Genomic DNA, 25,884 nt, shown 5'->3' with positions numbered 1-25,884 from the left:
TTGCCACTATATATCTACATAAATAATAAACCTATGGATAGGTGTTATTTGGTGTTTGTGTTAAATGTTATGCTAGGAGCTCTAAGCGATGGTAAGATATATAGATTTGAAAACCTTAATTAATAGGGGAAGGTAGAGCCTGTTTTTAATAGCTCTGATAAGAAAAAAAGGAAGGGGATTTGCATGTAAACATGCAATTATATATTTTCTAACAAACAATTGAGATTGGTAATACAATATAGTTAAAAATTATATTTAGTATTAAGATAAGCATGTGTTTGTAAGTGTGGCACAATGTTGAACACTTGCAGACAAGGAATATAGCCGTGATGCTCCAACCTAAGACCCTGTCTGCATGGAACTTATAGAGGATTGGGCTATGTAAGAAGGACGTCCCCCCAGAGTGGCGTTAAGACAATATTTAAAAGAAATTTAATGATAATATTTATATATTTACAGGTAACTTGCGTGTCGCCAAACTGTTACCTCTTTAGGGCCACATAAAAATCAATGGTAAAACAATGTACTTTACAGTAAAAATTTGACAGAACAAACAAAGTTTATACTTGAAGGCAAATTATGTACAGAATGTACAATATTATATGCACTTATTTATAGGTAAGAGAACAAGTTGCCACCCTTGGGTGTTAAAAGAAGGAGTTTGGAAGTGTAGGTAGATGTGGTGGGGTAGGGGGTTTCCAGCAGGGGCAAATGAACATGGGTTTGTGTAAGGGAGATAATTTTGTATGAAGAAGTATTGATGGTTTTGTCCCCTAGACCAGAGGGAGTGCACGGTAGATGGAACTAAGTAAACTACACATGGTGATTAATAAATAAAAAGAAAGAGATAATACACTCTAATGTTTATTATATTGAAATATTATAGTAATATGTGGGATTGGTAAGGACCAACTCATACAACAATGCAGGGAATAATCCACAAAAAGCTAGCATCCATACTATAGAAATTAATATATAGGGGATGATGCAAGTTAAAAGAAAAGTTACAAGAACACCTTATATACTTACTATACAAAATTAGTAAGTTTCTCAAGATTAAGATATAATTGTACAGCAGTACTTTATTTGTTATGATGGTTACTATACCTCTTATAGGGAGAGCTACAATAATCACATAAATTGAAAATACCCTTAAGGGTTAAAATGGTATTGCAAGGGGTACATGACCCTGCACCGTGCACTCCTGTCTGGCATGGCTCTTCGAGTTTGAAGGAGAAGGGGGTGTCAGAGGGGAAGGGGCGGGTGCAATGCAGCCAACATACCCAGGTTACTGGTCAGCCTCGTCCTTTCTTTTAAATAAAAACTGACATAAAATATGTATATATTAAGAAACTGAATAATGTAAATGGTGGACTAACGTCATACTCTCATAAAAATGTATTAAAATAAAGAAGACCAGGTCAATACCATTGGCCTGATTTAGAAAGGGCGGGGTAGAACAATAGACCCATTAAAAGCTAAAATAAAGGTTGTGTAAAAGAGACACAAATCCAACACAATTACTAGATTGCGTCAGTTTTGTGCAAAGATTACACAGTTTGAAAGAAAATAGTCACAAGAGTGGATAATTGGGTGGGTGTTGGCTGCTCTCCCTCCCCCAATGACCTAGATTTTGTCAGTTATTTGACAATCCAGAAGGTATTTGGCGAGGGCAGAGAAGACCTGGCCCCTAGCTGCTCCCTTGAGGTCTAGCACGTTGGAAAGGTTTAAAACTAGTCCATGGGAGTGCAATGCAGCTTCGAGGTGGTCCCTCTGCGCCTTGTGGTTAGGACAGTGCAGCAGCATGTGGGGCGCAGTGAGGGGTTCCTGGCACCTAGGACATGCGGGGTCTATACAGAGGACATACTTTCCCGCGCCACCGGGTAATAGGGTGGTTCCCATCCTCAGGCGCGTGATGGCTCTGTCAAGCACAATGCTTGCTGAGTATCTGTCTGGCGGCCTGAGGGTTTTCGCGGGTCTGGTAAAAGTATGTCGACGGGAAGACAAATTGTCGGTCCGGAGATTCCACTCACCCATTACAAATTTCTTTGTCAGGGAGTAGATCTCAGTAGGTGCCAGGGGTTCCCCAGCATCTACGGCCCCCCTCAAGAGGCCCTCCTTGGCCCCCCTGTCGGCCTGCTCATTCCCACTGATGTTGACATGTGCTGGACACCATACTAATGTGACCTTTAAAGATTTATCTAGGCACTGTTGATGAAGTTCCTAAATGCTAGCTAAAATATCAGGCCTAGATCTGCTATTTCTGTTTTTTATAGACTCAAGAGATGACATTGAGTCTGATAAAATAGCAGTTTTAGTAGGTTTATTAACCAATATCCAGCACAGAGAGTATTTAATTGCCAAACGTTCTGCTGTAAAAATAGAGAGATTGTTGCTGAGCCTGAGTGTTTTACTAATGTTTTTTGAAGGAATTACAAAAGAGTTGGCTACCAAATTAGGGTTAGGGCATTTGGAGCCGTCAGTGTAGATTTTTAGATGCTCAGCATACATATTATCTATAAGAGAGAGAGCTTCTGACTTGATGAGTTGTGGCAAGTCAGTTTTCGTTATTTTATTAGAGAGTGATAGGTCAACATCAATGGGTCCAAGCTTCCGGGGGGGGGGGGGGGGGGGGGGGGGGGGGGGGGTCTTGGAGGGCCTCAGGTCTGCTACAGGTACCTTGTCGAGGCCGGCATCCTCCACCAGGGTCCTAATACTCGCACCAAAAGGTAGGGCGACACATGCTTACGCTTAAGTATTTTCCCCTTGATGAAGGTGCCAGTCCCGACAAGTTTGTTAACGGGGTTTGATCCATGCCGAGACTTAGCCCTGGCCCAGAAGTTAAGGGACTGTTGTTTTCTACGCAAGTCAAGAGGCAGCACACCGGCCTCCTCCTCAAGCAGTGCACCTGGTGTACAGTTTAGGGCTCTCAGAGCTATCCTTAGGTCCTTGTGTTGAATGGCATCAACCATTTGGCTCTGCACATGCATAGATCTGGGCTCCATAATCTAGCTTTGGACATATAAGGGACTTGTAGAGAGTTAAGAGGCTATTTTTATCTGATCCGAAACTTGTGCCTCTTAACATTCTCATTAAATTTAGGTCCCTTTCGCACCTTTCTGCCAAATATTTGAAGTGGTGAGTAAAGGTTAACTAATTATCTAGGTACACCTAGAAATTTCACCACTTTTTCAAAGATAATTTTGGTGCCGCCTAAATTTAGGTCCAAAGAGTGCTGAAATTGGTTGCCAAATAGTACTCGTACTGTTTTGGTTGGAGAAATTTTGAATCCCCATTCAATTGCCCATTTCCATATGGAGTCTAAGCCTGCTTGAGCCCTCTTTTGCAGGTGTAACATGTTAGACCCCTTTAACCAAGTGCCTGAGTCATCGGCAAACTGGGAGATAACCATTCCTGAGTCTTTTACGGCATCAGGTAGACCGTTTACGATGAGGGAGAACAGAGTTGGGGATATTACGGACTCCTGGGGAGTTCCGCGGTCAGTTATGGCTACCTCTGATAACTCCCCATCGACCCTGACCTGGATTTTACGGCCCTCTAGGAAAGCTCTGAGGTAGTGGAAACAGTATCCAGTGATTCCATAGTCAGCTAGCTTTTTTAATATGCCAAAGGTCCATGTTAAATCAAAGGCGGCCTGAAGGTCCAAACAAATTGCTAATACTGATTGCCCTTGATTTTTTGCAGAAAGAATATCATGTTGTAATCTAGCTAGCTGATCAAGAGTGGATCACCCCTTCCTAAAGCCAGACTGGAAGGGGTTTAGTATGTTATTTGATTCCAAGAAGTGTTCTAATCTATTTTTGACCATTATTTCTAATAATTTACCTGCATGTGATGTTAAACTTATTGGACGATATGAGTTTGGATCATTTTTGTCTTTACAGGGTTTAGGAATTGGAATCACTGTGGCCTGCTTCCACTCGGGTGGTATCCTGCCTGTCCTATACACCTGATTGAAAAGGTTAAGCCAAATTTTCACAGTTATGGCTGGCATATTTTTAAACATTAAATATGCTTTTTTGTCAGGCCCCGTGGCGGTGTTGCTATTGGAGTTAAGATAAACATTCTGATCAATTTTATAAAGATTGGATGAAAACTGTGACCTCTATTGTCTACAAAAGATTTTTCTATTATTTAGTTTAAACCTATTTATTTTAGCTCGATTGCATCGAAAGCCTAAGGCTTATATTAACGCTCTCGAGTCCGTTTCCTGGGCCTAGAACCAGTACTTGGTGTCTTTGGGGGAGATCTAAAGAACGCTCCCACGGTGGGGATCGAACCCGTGACCCCCCGGTCGCTAGGCGGACACCATATCCATTACACCACAGCGACCTATAATTATTATTTGACCTAGTGACCTAGTTTTTGATCCCAGGTGACTCAAATACAATCCCAACCCAGATTTCATGAAGATAAACATTCTAATCAAATTTCATAAAGATTGGATGAAAACTGTGACCTCTATTGTCTACAAAAGGTTTTACTATTATTTGACCTAGTGACCTAGTTTTTGACCCCAGATGACCCAAATACAATCCCAACCCAGATTTCATCAAGATCACCATTCTGACCAAATTTCATAAAGATTGGATGAAAACTGTGACCTCTATTGTCTACACAAACAAATTGTTGACGAACGCACGCACGCACAACGGACATCGGACATCACACGGTCACATAAGCTCTACATGTCACTTCATGACAGCTGAGCTAATAAAAACTATATTCAAGTTGTGAGATATCTGTTTTCTTTATTAAACTTAGGTTTTTCAATAACTTAGCACAAAAACTTCCTTGTATTTGAAAATAATAAATAAACAAAAGATGGTTAGGTACATGAAAACCTACATTGCATTCTAAAAATTATATACTTCAGTAATGTAAATAAAACCAAAACCTTGTTAAGATATTCCCAATACACACCATAGCTTTAAGCCAGGTGTATAGGACAGGGTTCACCACTACATACCATAGCTTTGAGCCAGGTGGATAGGTCAGGGTTCACCACAACATTCCATAGCTTTGAGACATGTGGATAGGTCAGGGTTCACCACTAATACCATTGCTTTAAGCCAGGTGGATAGGGCAGGGATCACCACTACATACAATAGCTTTAAGCCAGGTGGATAGGGCAGGGTTCACCACTACATACCATAGCTTTGAGCCAGGTGGATAGGACAGACTTCACCACTACATACAATAGCTTTAAGCAAGGTGGATAGGGCAGGGTTCACAACTACATACCATAGCTTTATGCCAGGTGGATAGGGCAGGGATCACCACTACATACAATAGCTTTAAGCCAGGTGGATATGGCAGGGTTCACCACTACATACAATAGCTTTGAGCCAGGTGGATAGGGCAGGGTTGACAACTACATACCATAGCTTTGAGCCAGGTGGATAGGGCGGGGATCACCACTACATATAATAGCTTTGAGCCAGGTGGATAAGGCAGGGTTGACCACTACATACAATAGCTTTGAGCCAGGTGGATAGGTCAGGGTTCATCACTACATACCATAGCTTTGAGCCAGGTGGATAGGGCAGGGTTCATCACTACACACCATAGCTTTGAGCCATGTGGATAGGTCAGGGTTCACAACAACATACCATAGCTTTGAGCCAGGTGGATAGGACAGGGTTCATCACTACATACCATAGCTTTGAGCCAGGTGGATAGGGCAGGGTTCACCACTACATACCATAGCTTTGAGCCAAGTGGATAGGACAGGGTTGACCACTACATACCATTGCTTTGAGACAGGTGGACAGGACAGGGTTCACCACTACATACCATAGCTTTGAGACAGGTGGACAGGACAGGGTTGACCACTACATACCAAAGCTTTGAGTCAGGTTGATAGAAGCGGGTTCACCACTACATACCATAGCTTTGAGGCAGGTGGATAGGACAGGGTTCACCACTACATACCATAGCTTTGAGCCAGGTGAATAAGACAGGGTTTATACCTACATACCATAGCTTTGAGCCAGGTGGATAGGGCAGGGTTGACGTTTGACATGAGATCTACCATCATCTGGGCGTCCATGCCGGCCAGCTTGTAGGCCACTCGCTGTCCACATATGGTCAGCAGCTGGGCACCCAGGGACTGGCGGTCATTCACGGTCACCAGCACCTGCAAGACATATAATGAGTGAGCACCTGCCAGACATATATAAGTGAACACCTGCATAGACATATAATGAGTGAACACCTGCATAGGCATATAATGAGTGAACAACTGCATAGCCATATAATGAGTGAACACCTGCATAAGCATATAATGAGTGAACACCTGCATAGACATATAATGAGTGAACACCTGCATAGATATATAATGAGTGAGCAACCAACACAGACCACCTTTTCATTGATGTCCACAATAACGAAATGCACTTATTGAGGAGAGAGCCTTGAGGCACACCATAAGATTAAAATTGACACATAAAATTCTTAACACAAGATACGAGCCATTGATACTCTGCCATAGTGTTTTGTTTTCTTTCCCAGTATTGATGGAGTTAAATTTTCAAGCATCATCAAACTTAAGATTGAATCTTAACCTGCAAATTAATACCATTCCAGAAACTAATAAAATAAATCCAGATAAAAGCCAGTGTGTACCTCTTCAGCGAGCTTGTCAAAGCCAGCAGAGTAGAGCTCACACACCTGGTGCTGCTTGAGCTGATCAAGGTCAAGGCCAAACTGGTCAGCAAGGTCAAGGATGGTGCCCGGCCAGCGTCCAGCCTCACTTGACCTCAGCTTGCTGACGGACACACTGGATGGGGAACCAGCATTGTCAGAAGAGCTCACAGGACAGAACTCTCGCATCTTCTTCACTGACTCAGTGATCACTCTTGTCAAGAACTGGAAAAAATAGCCTTGATTTTACACACAATACAAATACAATGTTGGGTAATAAATCATTTCTGTAACATAGGTAAGTTAGCTGAGGTACATGTGCTTTTCGTAAATTTGACCAGAAAAACAACTTTTCAGCTATATAATATTCACAAATTACTTACAAAACAATCTCTACATTCAATACTTCAAATTGAGAATAAGCAACACAATAGTCCCCATGACCTACAGCAACACACTAAACCTAACAATCCCTCTCCTATATGTACAATCCCCATGACCTATAGCAACACACCAAATCTAACAATCCCTATCCTATATGTACAATCCCCATGACATATGGCAACACACTTAACTTTACAATCCTATCCTATTTGTACAAACCCCATGACCTATAGAGACACACTAAACCTAACAATCCCTATCCTATTTGTACAACCCCCATGACCTATAGCAACACACTAAACCTAACAATCCCTACCCTATATGTACAATCCCCATGACCTATAACAACACACCAAACCTAACAATCCCTATCCTATATGTACAACCCCCATGACCTATAGAGACACACTAAACCTAACAATCTGTATCCTATATGTACAATCCCCATGACCTATAACAACACACCAAACCTAACAATCCCTATCCTATATGTACAACCCCCATGACCTATAGCAACACACTAAACCTAACAATCTGTATCCTATATGTACACTCCCCATGACATATGGTAATGCACTAAACCTAACAATCCCTATCCTATAAGTACAATCCCCATGACCTATTGAAACACACTAAACCTAACAATCCCTATCCTATTTGTACAACCCCCATGACCTATAGCAACACACTAAACCTAACAATCCCTACCCTATATGTACAATCCCCATGACCTATAACAACACACCAAACCTAACAATCCCTATCCTATATGTACAATCCCCATGACATATAGCAACACACTAAAACGTAACAATCCCATCCTATATGTACAATCCCCATGACCTATGGCAACACACCAAACCTAACAATCCCTATCCTATATGCACAATCCCCATGACCTATAACAAAACACTAAACCTAACAATCCCCATCCTATATGTACTCTCCCCATGACCTATGGCAACACACTTAACCTAACAATCCCTATCCTATATGTACCTGTTTTCGTAGGGCAGCCACACTGGAGTCCACGCTGGTTGTAGGCAGCAGGGGATGTGCATGCAGCTCCTGACTCAGTGCGTGTCTACCCTGCAAGCGTACAGCAAATACATAAACCTTGTTTTGGAAACACTGAGCTTAACACTTTGCATGCTGGGAAATTTGTCGTCTGCTAAAATGTCTTCTGCTGAATTTCTAAAATAAGCATTTTCTTCGATTTTTTTCAAAGAATATTATCAGAATAGCAAACAGTTTGGATCCTGATGAGACGCCACGTTCTGTGGCGTCTCATCTGGATCCAAACTGTTTGCAAAGGCCTTCAAAATTCGGTTCCCGCACTGAAAGGGTTAACATATTTGCATTCAGTGCAGTCTGCAAAGGCTGGTCAGCAACAACACTTTTCTCTTTTATCAATTTTGTTGATATTTGTAAAAGCATAGAAACTAAAAAATCTCTTCTAAACAAAAACTCAGATTAGGCGGAAAGTTGCGTCCCTGACATGTTACGCACATACTTTAAGCCCACTTTTCCCAGAACAAGGCACATACATTCATGCACAGAAGTGATCTACCCGGATATATTCTGTGGCTATTTAACACTTCCCACTCAGAAGCAAATTGAAAATGGCTTTTGCAACCAGTATAAAACCAGAACAGCTTGGAGTAACTCGCAGTCTATTCAGGTTTTATGCTGTGTGCTGCTCATCAGTAACTAAGGGTTGGAAATAAAGCCTTTAAAACTTGAATTTAGTAAGAAAGGTATTTAGTTAAATGTAACTTTCTAAGGGACTACAAATGCGTCAAAATATGTATCTAAGGGGAAAGGGTTAATGGTGGCCAGATGCACACTACTGTCTGGTTTGTAGTTTTAAGATAATGTAGAGGAAAACTAAGACGTTTGTTTATTGTAGCATCACTCCTACAGTTAAGGGCCAGTCATTTTTTATTTTCTCTCTGATGAATATTTTTACACTATCCTATATGTTAGGCACTTGGCAGTAAGGAAATGGAACCGTTTGGTTAATCTAGTAAATGGGTAAGCGCATCAACCATACCATACCAAACAGAAGCCATATTGCAGATATGCTTACAAATAATAGTACAATCAAGCATAATCAAAACATTTATTTACATTATTATAATGGTTCAGTTACATTATTATATTGGTGACAAAGTCTTTCTGAAACACATTTGCAATTGACATTCACTGAACATTTACTATTAAACTCTTGAAGAAATAAAATAGTTGAAATTGATATACAGATGAGATTTGTTAGCTAAAAGCTTCAAAAGTTATTATGTATGTTAATAACTATAGCTAAAAGCTTTATCACAATTAAAATTGTTTAATTTGACCAAAAGTTACGTCAATAACTACATATGGACCGTCATCTGTGAAAAAGGGGTAAAAATGCATGAAATTATTAAATTAAAGTGTTGTCTCAGATTAGCTTATGCAGTCTGCACAGGCTAATCAGGGATGACACTTTCAGCTTTAATTGCATTTTTCGTTTAAAGATAGTCTCTTCTTAGGAAAAACCAGTTTAGGGAGAAAGTGTCATCCCTGATTAGCCTGTGCAGACTGCACAGGCTAATATGGGACAACACTTTAGTCAGATGTATTAAACCCCCTTTCACAGAGCACGGCCCACATATTTCCATGAATATTACCTTAGTATCAAACAGCGAGAGTACTTTGACTTGTTTGATGTTGAATGTAACCACAGCATGTATAATTGTAGACAGCTGGTTGAACACAGTCAACAACCCATAATTGGTTGACTTTTGGTCTATTGCCAGCTCTACCAGAGAGACGCTTCCTGAAAATAAATTCACATGCTTTCAGCTAGTCTGTGAAATAATAAAATATTAACATTTAACCCTTTCCCCCTTAAGAAGCAAAGTAAAAACAGCTTTTGCAACTAGCATAAAACCATATCAGCCTGCGAGTAACTCCCAATCTGTTCAGGTTTTATGCTGTTTGCTGCTCATCAGTAACTAAGGGTTGGAATGAAGAATTTTAAACTTGAATTTAGTAAGAAATGTATTTAATTTAATGTAACTTTCTAAGGGACTACAAATGTGTCAAAATAGGTATTTATTATCTAAGTGGTAAAGAGTTAATTGAAAACAGTAATCTGAATGAATATATATAAATATTTGTCAATTGGAAATCCCATAAGAATATAGGTTCACTTTAAAGTAAGAATGGGTCATATTCCAAAAGAGATCATAAACAAGGTGTACAATAAATCTTTAACAGTGAGTAGAATTTAATAACACATTGATAGCTGTCTTTTTGTTTCGAAAAAAAATAATTTTATTTCCTGTTTTATGACTGGATCAAAGTTTAACCTGTGTTAAACTGGTAACAGCTGGGCTTAAATTTAAAAATTTGATTCAATAATTATGCCCCCCTTCGAAGAAGAGGGGGTATATTGTTTTGCACATGTTGGTCCGTCTGTCTGTTGGTCCGTCCACCAGATGGTTTCCGGATGATAACTCAAGAACGCTAACGCCTAAGATCATGAAACTTCATAGGCACATTGATCATGACTGGCAGATGACCCCTATTGATTTTCAGGTCACTAGGTCAAAGGTCAAGGTCACGCGGACTCAAACCAGTAAAATGGTTTCCGGATGATAAATCAAGAACGCTTACGCCTAGGATCATGAAACTTAATAGGTACATTGATAATGACTCGCAGATGACCCCTATTGATTTTCAGGTCACTAGGTCAAAGGTCAACGTCACAGTGACTCGACACAGGAAAATGGTTTCTGGATGATCACTCAAGAACGCTTACGCCTAGGATCATGAAACTTCATAGGTACATTGATCATAACTCGCAGATGACCCCTATTGATTTTCATGTCACTAGGTCAAAGGTCAAGGTCACGGTGACTCGACACAGTAAAATGGTTTCCGGATGATAACTCAAGAATGCTTAAATCTAAGGTCATGAAACTTCATAGGCACATTGATCATGACTGGCAGATGACCCCTATTGATTTTCAGGTCACTAGGTCAAAGGTCAAGGTCACAGTGACTCGAAATAGTAAAATGGTTTCCAGATGATAACTCAAGAATGCTTACGCCTAGGATCATGAAACTTAAAAGGTACATTGATAATGACTGGCAGATGACCCCTATTGATTTTCAGGTCACTAGGTCAAAGGTCAACGTCACGGTGACTCGACACAGGAAAATCGTTTCTTCGTGATAACTCAAGAACGCTTACGCCTAGGATCATGAAACTTCATAGGTACATTGATCATAACTCGCAGATGACCCCTATTGATTTTCATGTCACTAGGTCAAAGGTCAAGGTCACAGTGACTCGACACAGTAAAATGGTTTCCAGATGATAACTCAAGAATGCTTAAATCTAAGGTCATGAAACTTCATAGGTACATTGATCATGACTGGCAGATGACCCCTATTGATTTTCAGGTCACTAGATCAAAGGTCAAGGTCACAGTGACTCGAAATAGTAAAATGGTTTCCGGATGATAACTCAAGAATGCTTACGCCTAGGATCATGAAACTTCATAGGTACATTGATCATGATGGCAGATGACCCCTATTAATTTTCAGGTCACTAGGTCAAAGGTCAAGGTCAGTGACTCGAAACAGTAAAATGGTTTCCTGATGATAACTTAAGAATAATTAGACCTAGGATTATGAAACTTCATAGGTAAATTGATCACGACTGGCAGATGACCCCTATTGATTTTCAAGTCACTAGGTCAAAGGTCAAGGTCACAGTGACAAAAAACGTATTCACACAATGGCTGCCACTACAACTGACAGCCCATATTACATTCATTGTATGTGTGTGTCCAAAAACTTTAACCTTGGTTAAAGTTTCACAGTGACTCGAAACAGTAAAATGGTTTTTTGATGATAACTCAAGAATAATTAGGCCTAGGATCATGAAACTTCATAGGTACATTGATCATGACTGGCAGATGACCTCTATTGATTTTCAGGTCATTAGGTCAAAGGTCAAGGTCACAGTGACAAAAAACGTTTTTACACAATGGCTTCAACTACAACTGACAGCCCATATGGGGGGCATGCATGTTTTACAAACAGCCCATGTTATTCAATTGCTTCCATTGTTTTGGCAAAGAAGCGAAATTGCGAATATATTACACTATGTTCACAAATGTCACATACAATTTGTTTAAAAGAGACTAGAACCATAAAAACAAAACTCCAAAAATTGTTGTTTTTTTCTCTGTATTGAAGAGTATTGTTTGTTTTTCCAATATGGCGTCTGCTGCATGAAAAACGTTTGGGTTGCACATTTACATTTATCATGGATATTTTCTTGGTAAATAAGAAAATATAAAGACTCCCTTGTTTAATGGTAAACATTAGTTGTGTGCATGCTGCCTACAATACTTGTGATGAAAAGGTGATGTCTTATGAAGTTCTTTGACAGAACCTAAAAAATATTGATTATCACAAATTTGATTAGAAAAAAAAAGAATATCCAAAATCTTGGTTAAAATTTAGCTAAAAGAGCCCAGTTGGCTTGTGTATGATCATAGGGTTGTACGCTGTTACTTTTTGCTATTATGCACAAAGGAGTAAAATGTTGTAGTTATACAACTTAATTTTAAAAAGTATTAGTTTGTGCCTCAAAAATATGGCTAATGTCCCCAAGTTTTCATTAACTGTGAGATGTTTGTCCCACAAAGTGTAAGTGTACTTAAACATTCTTTAACAAAAATGAATATGAAAGGGAAAAAAATTGTACATATCCAGGGAAATCGTCTTGCTTCAAATTGCACAAATGTAGGCGTTGTAGCATCTTACCATGTGCAATGCAGAATCTTCTATAAATATCACCTCTATGCCCCTCTAGTACAAAGATTTATCATAATGAGTCACAAGTTCTGGAGCTTTTAGAAATGAACCAGCATTCAAGAACTGCACAAGATTCATTTGTGCAACTAACCTTTGACCTCAGTCCACGAGGGCTCATGGTTGAACACAGGCACTTCATTGGTCTCACAGTTGGCATCCATGATAATGTTGAAGAAGTCACAGATCTGGGACACAAAGGTACCTAGTCTTGTTTCGCTTATGCCAATTTCCTGGAAATAGAACAAAAAAAATTGTGGTGATCTTGCATAATATTTTTTAATGCAAAGAATTTCAGTTTATTTCTTTGCCCTTCAAGAGGTCGCTCACAAGACTGACTGTCAGAGAATTCAATAGTATTTTTCTGCATTTTATAAGGGAATGAAATGTCAGAAAACTACTTTTACACAGATGAAAATCACAGATCATATCCACTTACAAAATAAATAGGAAATGGGTTATGGACGCATGTAACCCAGACTACTCCTAAGTATTGTCCTGATAAACATTCTGACAAAGTTGCATGAAGAAAGATGTGGTCTCTAGAGTTGTAACTAGCTAAAACAGTGGAAACACTGCTCAAAGATGTACACATATAATACAAGTTTTTATTTGATAAGAAAAAAGTATATCAAACCAATATCATGTTAAAATATATGCTTCAAAGTTTGGTAGTTCTGACTTACCTTTCTACAGAGACGATCTTTTGGTACTTTCCCTACCTGCAATATTCAAAGAAGACTTCACATAATTTTCAAAACCTAATTCTTATCTGATTCAAACATAGAATTATATAATCGCAGTAAAAATTATACTTCTTTTTTCGGCGTAAGCTGTATTAAGCCAGCTTTTCACCTCTCCTGACCTTTGTAAGTGTCCAATAAAATTCAAATAAAATTTCCCGCGGCTAGGTACGAATGAATACACTTCATTTATTCCATTGGCTGATTTGAGTATTCCACCAGAACATTGGAAACATATCCGCGTCTTTGTAACACTGTTTTACTGCATGAAACAATTGTATTTCTAATGAAAAGGCTTAATAGATAGAACAGTTTTACACTCAATTCTCGACATCAATACAGTTTGTGCGGACACCTTTTATTTTCAGAGAATTACCAGCGCAACGCGTTTATATTTAAAGGCTATGTTCTCATATTTAGTACTTACTTCCATATTCTTGTCAACATGTTAACATGTAAAAGTATAAAGAGCAGTGGAAGCGAAGCCTCACTTTAATACATTGCATTTCAACCCGAGTCAATTCGCGGCCAGGGTATGGATGTCAGAGTTTATATACAGGTCATCACCGGAGTTCGCGGCCAGTAAAATAATAGTTATATAATAAATACGATATCCGTGAACTAGGTGACCTGGAATTTTCTTTAGACCAGAAATATGTAGATTCTTAATGGGTTTTCAACAATACAATGATAAATATTATTTTTGATTAATTTAACAATAATTATTCCACCATATTGACCAATGTATTAAGCATGAGCGCGATGATTATCGATACTGTTAATAATCGAATCAAATAGCAATGCCCGACAAACCACTAAAACAGGTTTGTTCGAAGAACGCGCCTATAAATACGGAAACTTCTCGTGTGGCCGGTTGACTCGTATGTTTTAATTTCACTTCCATTCTTCTTTTGGTTTTCTGTTTTGTATCTATAGGTTTATGACCAGCAATATGTAATAATGTAAAATAAGCCGCGTAAACTCCGCGTAACATCCCGTACTGCGTGTGATGCAGCTAAGAACTGCACAGAAAAAAAGACATTCGCTATCCTTGATCTCATTCATTGAACTATCAACGCCGTATATCTTTTTTAAAGATATTTTTTGTTAGAATTTGTTCATATTTATGTTAACATAAATTATTCTGTAACATTATTATAGTATGGCATTTTGATTCCTTTAAACCTTTCCCACTCAGAAGCAAAGCGAAAATGGCAATGTGCAAACAGCACACAACCAGAACAGCCAAGTTTTAAGTTCAAGTTCAAGTTTTATGCTGTTTGCTGCTCATCAGTATCTAAGGGTTGAAAATGGAGCCTTTTAAACTTGAATCAAGTAAGAAAGGTATTTAATTAAATGTAACTTCCAGGGGAACTATGCATGCTTCAAAAACATATCTAAGTGGTAAAGGGTTAAATACATAGGGTTAAATACATATCTAAGTGGTACAAAGTTAAATATGTTTCTAAGAGGTAAAGGGTAGAATACGTATCTAAGTGATAAAGGGTTCAATATGTATCTAAGTGGTACAGGTTTAAATACGTATCTAAGTGGTAAATGTTAATATACTTATCTAAGTGGTAAAGGGTTAAATATGTATCTAAGTGGTAAAGGGCTAAATATGTTTCTAAGTGGTAACGGGCAGAATACGTATCTAAGTGATAAAGGTTCAATATGTATCTAAGTGGTAAAGGGTTAAATATGTTTCTAAGTGGTAAAGGGTAGAATACATATCAAGTGATAAAGGGTTCAATATGTATCTAAGTGGTAAAGGGTTAAATACATCTAAGTGGTAAAGGTTAAAATACAAATCTAAGTGGTAAAGGGTTAAATAGGTATATAAGTGGTAAAGGGCTAAATACGTATCCAAGTGGTAAAGGATTAAACCAACCTTTTCCATCAGCTGACCTATGGCTTGAAACCTCTTCGATATAAACATGTGCCACATCATACTGCACACACCTGCAAACCAGTAACACAGACACTTGCAGATAAACAGACACAATATGGAATATTTGTTTAGCAATATTGATGGAACTATGACTTTTCTGTTTGGAAATCAGCACATTTGGTATGAATCCCCCCCCCCATTTTTTTTATAAATTCCAAACAACATCTTTTCACAGCTTTAATCCAATTGAACAGCAAAATAAAATCAACAAGGGACAAAATTGTCACAAAACCAGGTTTTCATTGTGAAAAAAAAATCTGATAAAGGGAGAAAACTCAAACTGAACTTTTGAAATGAACAAACAAAATTAACCCCCTTTGTAAGTTTGTTTAAAAAAAAAATAATCTATTTTTAGTCGTGGCGACCTTGACATTGGAGATATTGACGTGATTCTTTCGTGCGACACACCGTACCATGATGGTGAACAAATGTGCCAAATGATTTTAAAATCTCACAATGAATGACATGGTTATGGCCAGGACAAGCTCATTTATGGCCATTTTTGACCTTTGAACTCAAAGTGTGACCTTGACCTTGGAGATATCGACGTAATTATTTCGCGCGACACACCGTCCAATGATGGTGAACAAATGTGCCAAATGATTTTAAAATCTGACAATAAACGACATAGTTATGGCCCGGACAAGCTTGTTCCGCCAGCCCGCCAGCCCGCCAGCCAGCCCGCCAGCCAGCCAGCCAGCCAGCCCGCCCGCATTCGCCAATCTAATAACCAGTTTTTTCCTTCGGAAAACCTGGTTAATAATACACAATATAGTTGGAAAAATATAACAACCAATATTTCATATTTTATGCTACGCATATTTAAAATGTTAATAAAAACCATACCTTGTCTGAGCATAGCATTCTGTACTAGGCGTAGGAAATCAAGGGCATGCTTTAGATTGTTGACTTCCTAAAACAAGAATATCATTTTCTTTGTAAACGGATGTGTTGATCATAAGCATGGTAAAGGAAAATGAGCAATCAAAAAACCCATAAACACTCAAAATACAAAATGCACTTTTTTATTTTTCTTGGACAATATGTTCATCACATGTTCATTTACCATGTTAGTGTGTCGTATGAATAGATATCGTTGCAGGAAATTAAAATGGAATATATTGTGCCACAAAAAATAAAAACGAGCATTTTGCATCTCTTTAAATCGATGTTACCACATCTAGCATTAATATGTTTGCTATTTTTATAAGGAACACTGATATTTTATGGGTTAAGTTTATTTTACAAAATATTTTGCGAAATATTCGTTGTTTTTGAGTATTCATGTTACTTTAACAATCAATGGGCAATAACTCTATAAAAAACAATAGAATAGAACAACAGGGCCGTATGCACACACCACTTGAAATTATCTTCATTAGCGAATATAACAAAAGTTTACACTTGATGTACAAATGAAATCACAAGTACCTCAGGCACTTTATTCCAGAGGACAGCATACTCCCAACTGCTGTTACTGAACAAAACGTCATTCTCCAGGCTATGGGGGAAACGTCTCTTCAACAACTCCATTTGGTCTGAAGTTGGCAAACAAATAAATCACACACTCTAAGAGTTCCTATAATACCAATCTTTTAAATCGTAACTCCTGTAACTTTTCCACTTAGGCTGTCACAGGGCCCATAAACCTCCAACACAAGTTTTGTTGCTGACAAAACAGCAGTTGCTTGTGTTGTTGCAGGACCCAGATTTTAGTTTTTACTCATTTCTGTAGTATTTCAGACCAGAATTTTTGTCAAACCAAAAAACTGAAACTACTTGCGTATTGCTACATGTGGTCCTGTGTCTACAATTTCATAAACCTACTTTTTTTTAACTTGAAGCAAGATCAAGATGTTTCTTTTCATTCATTTCTGATACCATACTATCCACAAAAGTTGTCTGAAAAAGTGAAATAACGTGCCCATTACCAATAAAGCCCTTTATCTACAAACACACACATTTTCATTCACCTGCCTTCAGTACTTTATACATTCGCAGACAAACACAGGATTGGTTTGGATATTAACGATTTTTGCATACAGTTAGTCCCTTTATTGAAATTTAACAGAGAGAGCATTTGTTTGTGTGGATCTGAAAGTTAAGGATCAATCTACCAACAAAATCCAAGAAAATTAATGTCACACAACCATTAATTATTTTTCAGCATGATATTCATAACAAATTCCAGATATATGTTATTTCTTAACCCATCCAAGTTATATGTTATTTCTTAACCCATCCCGGTTATATGTTATTTTGTAACCCATACGGTTTATATGTTATTTCATAACCCATCCCGGTTATAGGTAATTTTGTAACCCATACCGTTTATATGTTATTTCATAACCCATACCGGTTATATGTTATTTTGTAACCCATACCGTTTATGTTATTTCATAACCCATCCCAGTTATATGTTATTTCATAACCCATCCCAGTTGTATGTTATTTCATAACCAAACCTAGTCATATGTTATTTCATAACCCATCCCAGTTATATATTATTTCATAATCAATCCCAGTTGTTTGTTATTTCATAACCAAACCTAGTAATATGTTGCTTCATAACCCATTCCAGTTATATGTTATTTCATAACCCTTCCCAGTTATATGTTATTTCATAACCCGCCCCAGTTGTATGTTATTTCATAACCAACCCTAGTCATATGTTATTTCATAACCCATCCCAGTTATATGTTATTTCATAATCCTTCCCAGTTGTATGTTATTTCAAAACATGTCCTAGCTATATGTTATTTCATTACCCATCCCAGTTATATCATAACCCATCCCAGTTATATGTTATTTAATAACCCATCCCAGTAAGTTATTTTTTAACCAATCCTAGTTTTTTGTTATTTTATAATTCATCCGGGTTATATGTTATTTCATAACCCATCCAGGTTTTTTTTTTTCATAAATCATCCCAGTTATACGTTATTTCATAACCAATCCCAGTTATATATTATTGAATAACCCATCCCAGTTATATATTATTTCAAAACCCATTCCAGTTATATGTTATTTCATAACCCATCCCAGCTATATGCTATTTCATTACCCATCCAAGCTATATGTTATTTCATAATCCTACAAGTTGTATGTTATTTCAAAATAGGTCCCAGTTTTATGTTATTGCATAACCAATCCTTGTTACAAGTTATTTCATATCTTATCCCAGTTGTATTTTTTTAATAACCCATCCCAGCTATGTTATTTCATAACCCATCCCAGCTATGTTATTTCATAACCCATTCCAGTTATATGTTATTTCATAACCCATCCCAGTTATATGTTATTTCATAACCCATCCTAGTTGTATGTTATTTCATAACCAATCCCAGTTATATGTTATTGCATAACCAATCCCAGTAATTTATATGTTATTTCATAACCAATCCCAGTAAGTTATTCAACATTATGGTAGCTCACCCCAGACTATTTCCTGACTAGAAACGTTCGAATGACTCCCAGCTTCCCTGCAAGCCTCTTCTTGAAGTGGCCGGTATAGGTCCTGGGGCTGGAAACCTACCCTCGCAATATGCCTAGCAACCACCTCACTGATACAACCTTAATTAAAAAGTGATTATGTCCCATTGAACTGTCGATTAGCTAATAACAAAGCGCAAACAAATTAGTAAAAGTTACTCAACTGTTGTGTTTTTTTTAGGTTACTGACAATGTTAGAACCTGAAAAATATATTATGTGGTATTTATATAAAAAGAGTATAGAAACCAAACAATTTCTGTACTGGGAAAAAAAGTAGCATAATATCATTTTTTAATAGCTATGTTTAATAAATAGCCTACAGTAAAACCAAATGTTTCAAATTAATTTACTTTGTAAAAATGGCAATGGCTCCAAAAAAGTGCATAGATTCTTGGTATAAATTTAAGTACATTAACAAACCTTTGCCTCCTTCAAGCACAGTGAGTACACTGACTTTTATCTCCTCCGTCAGGTTCACAACCTGTTTATGACCAGGGGGAGACAACTTCAGAAAGCAGTCTATACACAACAAATCCTCCAGTTGCTGAGCAAGTAAAGTCCAGGCTTCCACGTCAGCTGGAGTCTTCATGCCTCCCTCTGCGCTCGCTGTCAGTGGAGAGCTTTCCAACACGGGGGACGGCAAGGTTTCTGAGCAGATACTCATGGTATCGGCATCAGGATCTTTTGCTGCATCATCAGACAATGGTTTATCAGGTTTCTTTGGCATCAAGCCCCAGGTATCCATGACAACTGACTTGGTAACTATGGCAGCCAGGTAAGCAGACAGGCACTTTGTTGTCTGACAACATAGGTGATGCAAGCTCTGCCATCGATGAGATTCCTCTCCACGGTCGGAAGACAAATCTTTTCCATCTGAAAACAATTCAAGAATGATTGACTTCCAAAAAGTTAAATATTTAATAAATGTATTGCCTTAAACGGTCATTTCTTATTGAAGTATTAACTACTTCGCCCTTATGATGAGATTTTTGTCAGCTGAAATAAGTTTTCCAATTATCAACACTTCAATATTTTTTTACTGAAAGATATTTAATTGTAATGTGGTCTTATTCTGTAAGGCCAATTGGTGTACCCTGTCGATGTATCTCTTTATATTTTGGTACCTACCTAGACTAGAAACCATGAGTTTTAGCATGTAGAATAATCCAGGGACCTGGCTGGCAGTTCTTGTATTATCTTGCAACCAGGAGCACACAAGCAAACTCTGCAGAAATATGTAATTTAACATAAATATATACAGGCTAGGATGAAACATGTTTTAGATAAAGTATTGTCAACTCAAATCATAAGTTTTTTAAATAAAGTTCAAAATACTATTCACAGTAAATGAATATGCATGAGATATTTTGGATAGAAGCAGAGATATTTTTTAAAGAAACAAGCCAATTACCAACTGCTTATTCTTACTATACAGGAGTCTGAAGGACACTGCTGCCCTCACTATATTTCACGGAACACAGAAGAGTTTTGTTTCCCACCCATATTCAGAGCATTTAATCCAAGATGTGTGTACAGGTCCTTTTAACCCATTTGCCACTTAGATACACATGTTTACACATTTGTAGTCCCTCAGAAATTTAAATTTAATTTAAGATCTTTCTTACTGTACTCAAGTTTTAAAGGCTTCATTTCCAACCCTAAGGTACTGATGAGCAGCAAACAGCATGAAACCTGAACAGACTGCGAGTTACTCACAGGCTGTTCTGGTTTTATGCTGTTTGCACATAGCCATTTTCACTTTGCTTCTGAGTGGGAAAGGGTTTAAACTGTTGCTACACATAGAGCCTATTTCACATATGTGAAATTGAACTTTATTGCTTTTAGACCAACCTTACTTGGTGTACACAAGATTTCATCTATGAATGATGAAACAACTTTGCCTATGCACTATAAACAAGCAAATTCGTTGAATTGATATCCCCCGCCAATATGCTTTTGGACACTCATACCAAGTTTCAATGAAATCCGCCAAAGCACTTCCAAGATATGGCTCTGGACACACAAAAAGCATTTTTTCAAGATACAAAGGGCCATAACTCTGTTATTATCAGATGGTGTTCAATGCCATTTGGCGTGCATCATCTTATTATCCATATATATACTCATACCAAGTTTCAATGAAATCTGCACTTCCAAGATATGGCTCTAGACGGACGTAAGGACGGACAGACGGACGGACGGACAGACAGACAACGCCAAAACAATATCCCTCCGCCTATGGCAGGGGATAACAAATAGGACTAACGGTCACATGAACATAAATTATTATTATTATAATAAATTATAAGAACAATATTCACAATTTTTTCTCTATGACCTGGACATTAAAGCGAGAGACATGGTTGTTTCTTGGGCGATGCATTGTCCAGAAATAATAGTTATTTGTGCCAATTTTTTTCTAAATGCTATAAGGCAAGACACTATTGTTGGCAATATATTGAATATATACAAACTCCAAACGTCTACTGCAACCTTGACCTTTAAGTGAGCAACATAACTTTAAATGCATCAGGTAGGGAAAAATTTGGACCAATTTGAATTTAAAATCCCAGCACACACAACAATGTTAGACACAACAATGTTAAAAGCTGGAGACAAACATACTTTAACAATATACATGCAAGGAATATGCAAAGACTTAATGAGTCCACTGAGAACTTGACCTTGAAGTGAGTGACATGGTTTGCATGTGACATGTTGCCTTGATATGATAATCCCATAGTGTACCAACATGTATTTTCATCATATACATAAAAGAAATATGCTAAAACTTCCAGTGTTCATGGTTACCTTGATCTTTGAGCTAGAAACTTAGTTTTTGAACGCAACTAATTGTCTTGATATGAGGGTCATAAGTGCCAATTTAATTCAAAATCCTTTTATTTATAGAAAAGTTATGAACCAGACACGAACATGTACTTTGAATATATATAAACATAGAAGGAATATGCAAAAACTTAACTGTTACCTTGATCTTGAAGTGACATGCTGTTTGCACACAACACATTGTCATAACATCCTGATTATTTGAGCAACTTTATTTTAAAATCCCATTGTTTAGTAGGAAGTTATTGGCCAGACACAAACATGTACCTTCACTACATACACATACCAAATTTATTTTTAAGTTCAAGCGTTCCCGGTGAACTTGTGATGCAAGTAACACAGTCTTTATATTAATATCATTTGTGCCAAATCATATATAAAAAAAAACACAAATAAAAACTCCTAAACACACGGACAGGGGTTACACTGTATGCCCTTCCACCATTATCATGGAAGGGCATACAAATAAAATTATTGGTATTTGGGATTCAAGCATAGATATATTTGACTTAAAATAGTCATAATCTTATGAAACCCTCTTTATCATGTAAATTTCTTAAAATCAAGTCACTAACCGCCAAATCTTCTGTAGGCACCAGGCAGTTTCTAATGGCAGTGAACAGATCAGTGGTAGGCGTCTGATACTTCAGACATGGCTCAAACATCAGCCGCCCTGAAACAGAATTCAAATGGAGATATTGACCAAACGAAGCAATAAGCAGAACACGTATATCTTTAATGTTGATTAATTTAAAGGACCGTGGCAATGTGATTAACAAAGCGTCATAAAAAAAATACATGACTCAATGTTCTCATATTTCAGCCTTTAGAGGCTGTTTGCAGTAAAGTAAATTGCAGTAATGCAAAAGAATGCATATTCTTTGCTATAAGTTCTGGGTTACTGTGAGGTTTATCTAGCCTTAAAATTGGTTTCAACCCAGCTGCTTTTAATTGACCCTTCTAAGGCAGTCACCCTTTCTTTGCATTGACCACTCCAAAGCTGTCACCCCCTCTTTTAATCTTTTCAATTGACTGTTCCAAGGCTGCCACCCCCTCTTTTCATTGACCGTTCCAATGCTGTCACCCCCTCTTTTAATTTACCATTCCAAAGCTGTCACCCTTTCTTTTAATTGACTGTTCCAAAGCTGTCATCCCCTCTTTAATCTTTTTAATTGACTTTCCAAGGCTGTCATCTCTTCTTTTAGTTCACCGTTCCAAGGCTTTCAAACCCTCTTTTAGTTGATTTTCCAAGGCTGTCAGCCCCTCTTTTAATTGACCATTCCAAGACTTTTAACCTCTTTTTTAATTGACTGTTCCACGGCCATCACCCACTCTTTTAATTCACTCTTCCAAGGCTGTCACCCTTTTTTTAATTGACCATTCCAAGGCTTTCACCCCCTCTTTTAATTGACCATTCCAAGGCCTTCACCCTCTCTTTTAATTGACCATTCCAAGGCTTTCACCCCCTCTTTTAATTGATCATTCCAAGGCTGTCTACATCTCTTTTATTGTTCCAAGGCTGTCACCCCTGCAGGCAGCTACATGCAGGTTGTTTTGATTACTTATTGTGTGTATATAACATGCTGCCATGTAAATCTATGCATTTTATGTTGAAATAAATCTATCTATCTATCTACCCCCTCTTTTATCATTCTAATGCTAAATGCTGTGTTGCTTGTTTTGACATAAAAGACACAAATGATTTTATACCTGATAATGTTTCTGGAGTTTTATTGTTTCCTATATCAACATTGCGAGATCCTTATACTTCACTTGAAACTATTTTCCTGTTTTTGATAAAATACATAAAGTGCAGAAATATTTAATTTTGCTAGTTACTGACGGTTCAAAACTGATCAGATACAAAATACATAGATTCATTGTTATTGTCTAAGGTTGTTTGTCCAAGTATATGAACAGATTGGAATGTGCATCCATGCGCTAATGTTTACCACTGACATATACAATCGACATCCATAGTTGTTCACCTTAATCCTAAACTGTCAAATAGCCATTCCTCAATTAAAATCGTTGTATTACCTAATTGAAGCGTCTTTTCATCAGTCAAGTCTTTAGCCAGAGCCACAGTTCCAGGCCCAGATGTGGCACTCTCCCCTGCATGTGGGGTGCACGCAAAGCAGAACAGAAAGTCGGCCACATTGGTCACACCGTCTTCCTTGAATGTGACTCGAGCTCCACCCCGACTGGCCGCTGGGATGCCATGGTAACGACTGGCCTGGGCATTCATGTGCTCCACCTCACTGTCGCTCAGACCAAGAAGTGTGGACAGAGTCTGAAAACATTAGGTAAAATTTCCTCGCAAAAAGGTTGAAAAAAAGCTTTACCCCTTTACCTCTTAGAAACATATTTTCACGCATTTGTAGTCCCTTAATAAATTTAATTTAATATAAGACCTTTCTTACTAGATTCAAGTGTTTAAGGCTTAATTTCCAACCCTAAAATACTGATTAACAGCAAACAGCATGAAACCCGAACAGCCTGCAAGTTACTCGTAGGCTGTTCTGGTTTTATGCTGTTTGCACAAAGCAATTTTCACTTTGCTTCTGAGTAAAAAAGGGTTAAGAGTGATAACCTTTTCTTTTCTCCAAGTTTTGACATGGAAACAGAGTTTTCAACCTTATCTGACCAAACTTGAAATTGGCAAATATATTTCAAGATAGAAATTCTTGCCATGTTTCATTAAGATTGATCAAAAGCTGATGGCCCACCCCACATACCACACAAACCCAGACATGGAATGATCACATAGGTAATTGTGAGCATTTTGTGATAAGTAAAAACCTCCCTGTGAGACTGGTGTGAGTACCCACTTGTGTGTGCTGCTCTACAGCCTGTGTGGTGGACTGAAGGGTAGACAACTCTATGTACGTCTGTATGAGTCGCTCCTGTAGCTGACAGTACTGCAGAAACAGGCGACGCTCAATGTCTCGATGATTTTCTCCTGTGAAGGCAAAAATCTTTGATAACACAATAGATATGGGCAGTGCTCTGTGAAAAAGGGGTTTAATGCATATGCATAAAGTGTTGTTCCAGATTAGCCTGTGCAGTTCGCTTTTATAATATTTTCTGTTAAAAGAAAGTCTCTTCTTAGCGAAAATCCAGCTTAGGCGGAAAGTGTCGTCCCTGATTAGCCTGTGCTGACTGCACACGGCTCATATATTATGATACAGGACATGTAATTATGAGTATTTTGGTGATATTATAGAGAAATGACTTACATTCAATTTCTTTAGAGTTTATGTCATAGAGTGCTAACAAGTACCCACTGAGTTATTGGAAAGCAGTAAATAAATGTATAACAAGAGATGTGTTTGTAAGAAACACAATGCCCCCTATTGCGCCGCTTTGAAACAAAATTTCAGTATATCATTTGGCAGGTTTAGAAATTATCTCCCTTTTAAAACTTATTACTTCCCTTGGATTGTACTTTTTGAATTTTGACCTTGAAGGATGACCCTGACCTTTCATCACTCAAAATATGCAACTTCATGAGATACACATGCATGCCAAATATCAAGTTGCTATCTTCACTATTGCAAAAGTTATGGCCAATGTTAAAGTTTTCGGACGGACACACAGACAGACAGACAGACAAATGGACTGACAGTTCAACTGCTATATGCCACCCTACCCGGGGCATAAAAACTAATGTTACATGTAAATATTGGGAATACGTGCAGTTACAGTGGTAAACAAGAGATGTGTTTGTCAGAAACACAATGCCCCCTACTGCACCACATTGAAATAAAATTTCTATTTATCATTTGGCAGATGTAGAAATCATCTCCCTTTAAAGGTTATTACTTCCCTTGAATTTTGTCCAATCCAACCGGGGGGGTGGGGTGGGGGGGGGGGGGGTGGAGGGGGGATCTCACAGTCAATTATGACCATGTCAGACATCACTG

At 37.9% G+C, this 25,884-nt stretch overlaps 1 protein-coding gene across 3 annotated transcripts in view; it reads right to left on the bottom strand.

Moving 5' to 3' along the window:
• LOC127874737 (rab3 GTPase-activating protein non-catalytic subunit-like) overlaps nt 1-25,884 on the bottom strand; it is a 45,032-nt gene that overhangs the window by 2,717 nt on the left and 16,431 nt on the right. For 2 of the 3 annotated variants that reach the window (XM_052419281.1, XM_052419283.1), the window contains 15 exons: nt 24,790-24,920; nt 23,999-24,251; nt 22,534-22,631; nt 20,240-20,336; nt 19,532-19,984; nt 19,054-19,191; nt 17,050-17,156; nt 16,465-16,531; nt 15,559-15,629; nt 13,611-13,646; nt 13,019-13,157; nt 9,720-9,868; nt 8,050-8,139; nt 6,649-6,891; nt 6,002-6,160 (listed from right to left, as the gene is read on the bottom strand). In XM_052419281.1, the coding sequence (XP_052275241.1) occupies nt 6,002-6,160; nt 6,649-6,891; nt 8,050-8,139; nt 9,720-9,868; nt 13,019-13,157; nt 13,611-13,646; nt 15,559-15,629; nt 16,465-16,531; nt 17,050-17,156; nt 19,054-19,191; nt 19,532-19,984; nt 20,240-20,336; nt 22,534-22,631; nt 23,999-24,251; nt 24,790-24,920 (2,231 nt within the window). Of the gene's footprint in view, nt 1-1,283; nt 1,311-6,001; nt 6,161-6,648; nt 6,892-8,049; nt 8,140-9,719; nt 9,869-13,018; nt 13,158-13,610; nt 13,647-15,558; nt 15,630-16,464; nt 16,532-17,049; nt 17,157-19,053; nt 19,192-19,531; nt 19,985-20,239; nt 20,337-22,533; nt 22,632-23,998; nt 24,252-24,789; nt 24,921-25,884 lie in introns of all 3 variants that reach the window. The other variant, XM_052419282.1, reaches the window with a different exon arrangement.

Source organism: Dreissena polymorpha, chromosome 3, assembly GCF_020536995.1.
Source record: "Dreissena polymorpha isolate Duluth1 chromosome 3, UMN_Dpol_1.0, whole genome shotgun sequence".
NCBI lineage: Eukaryota > Metazoa > Mollusca > Bivalvia > Myida > Dreissenidae > Dreissena > Dreissena polymorpha.
This window is presented reverse-complemented; position numbering and strand designations above follow the sequence as displayed.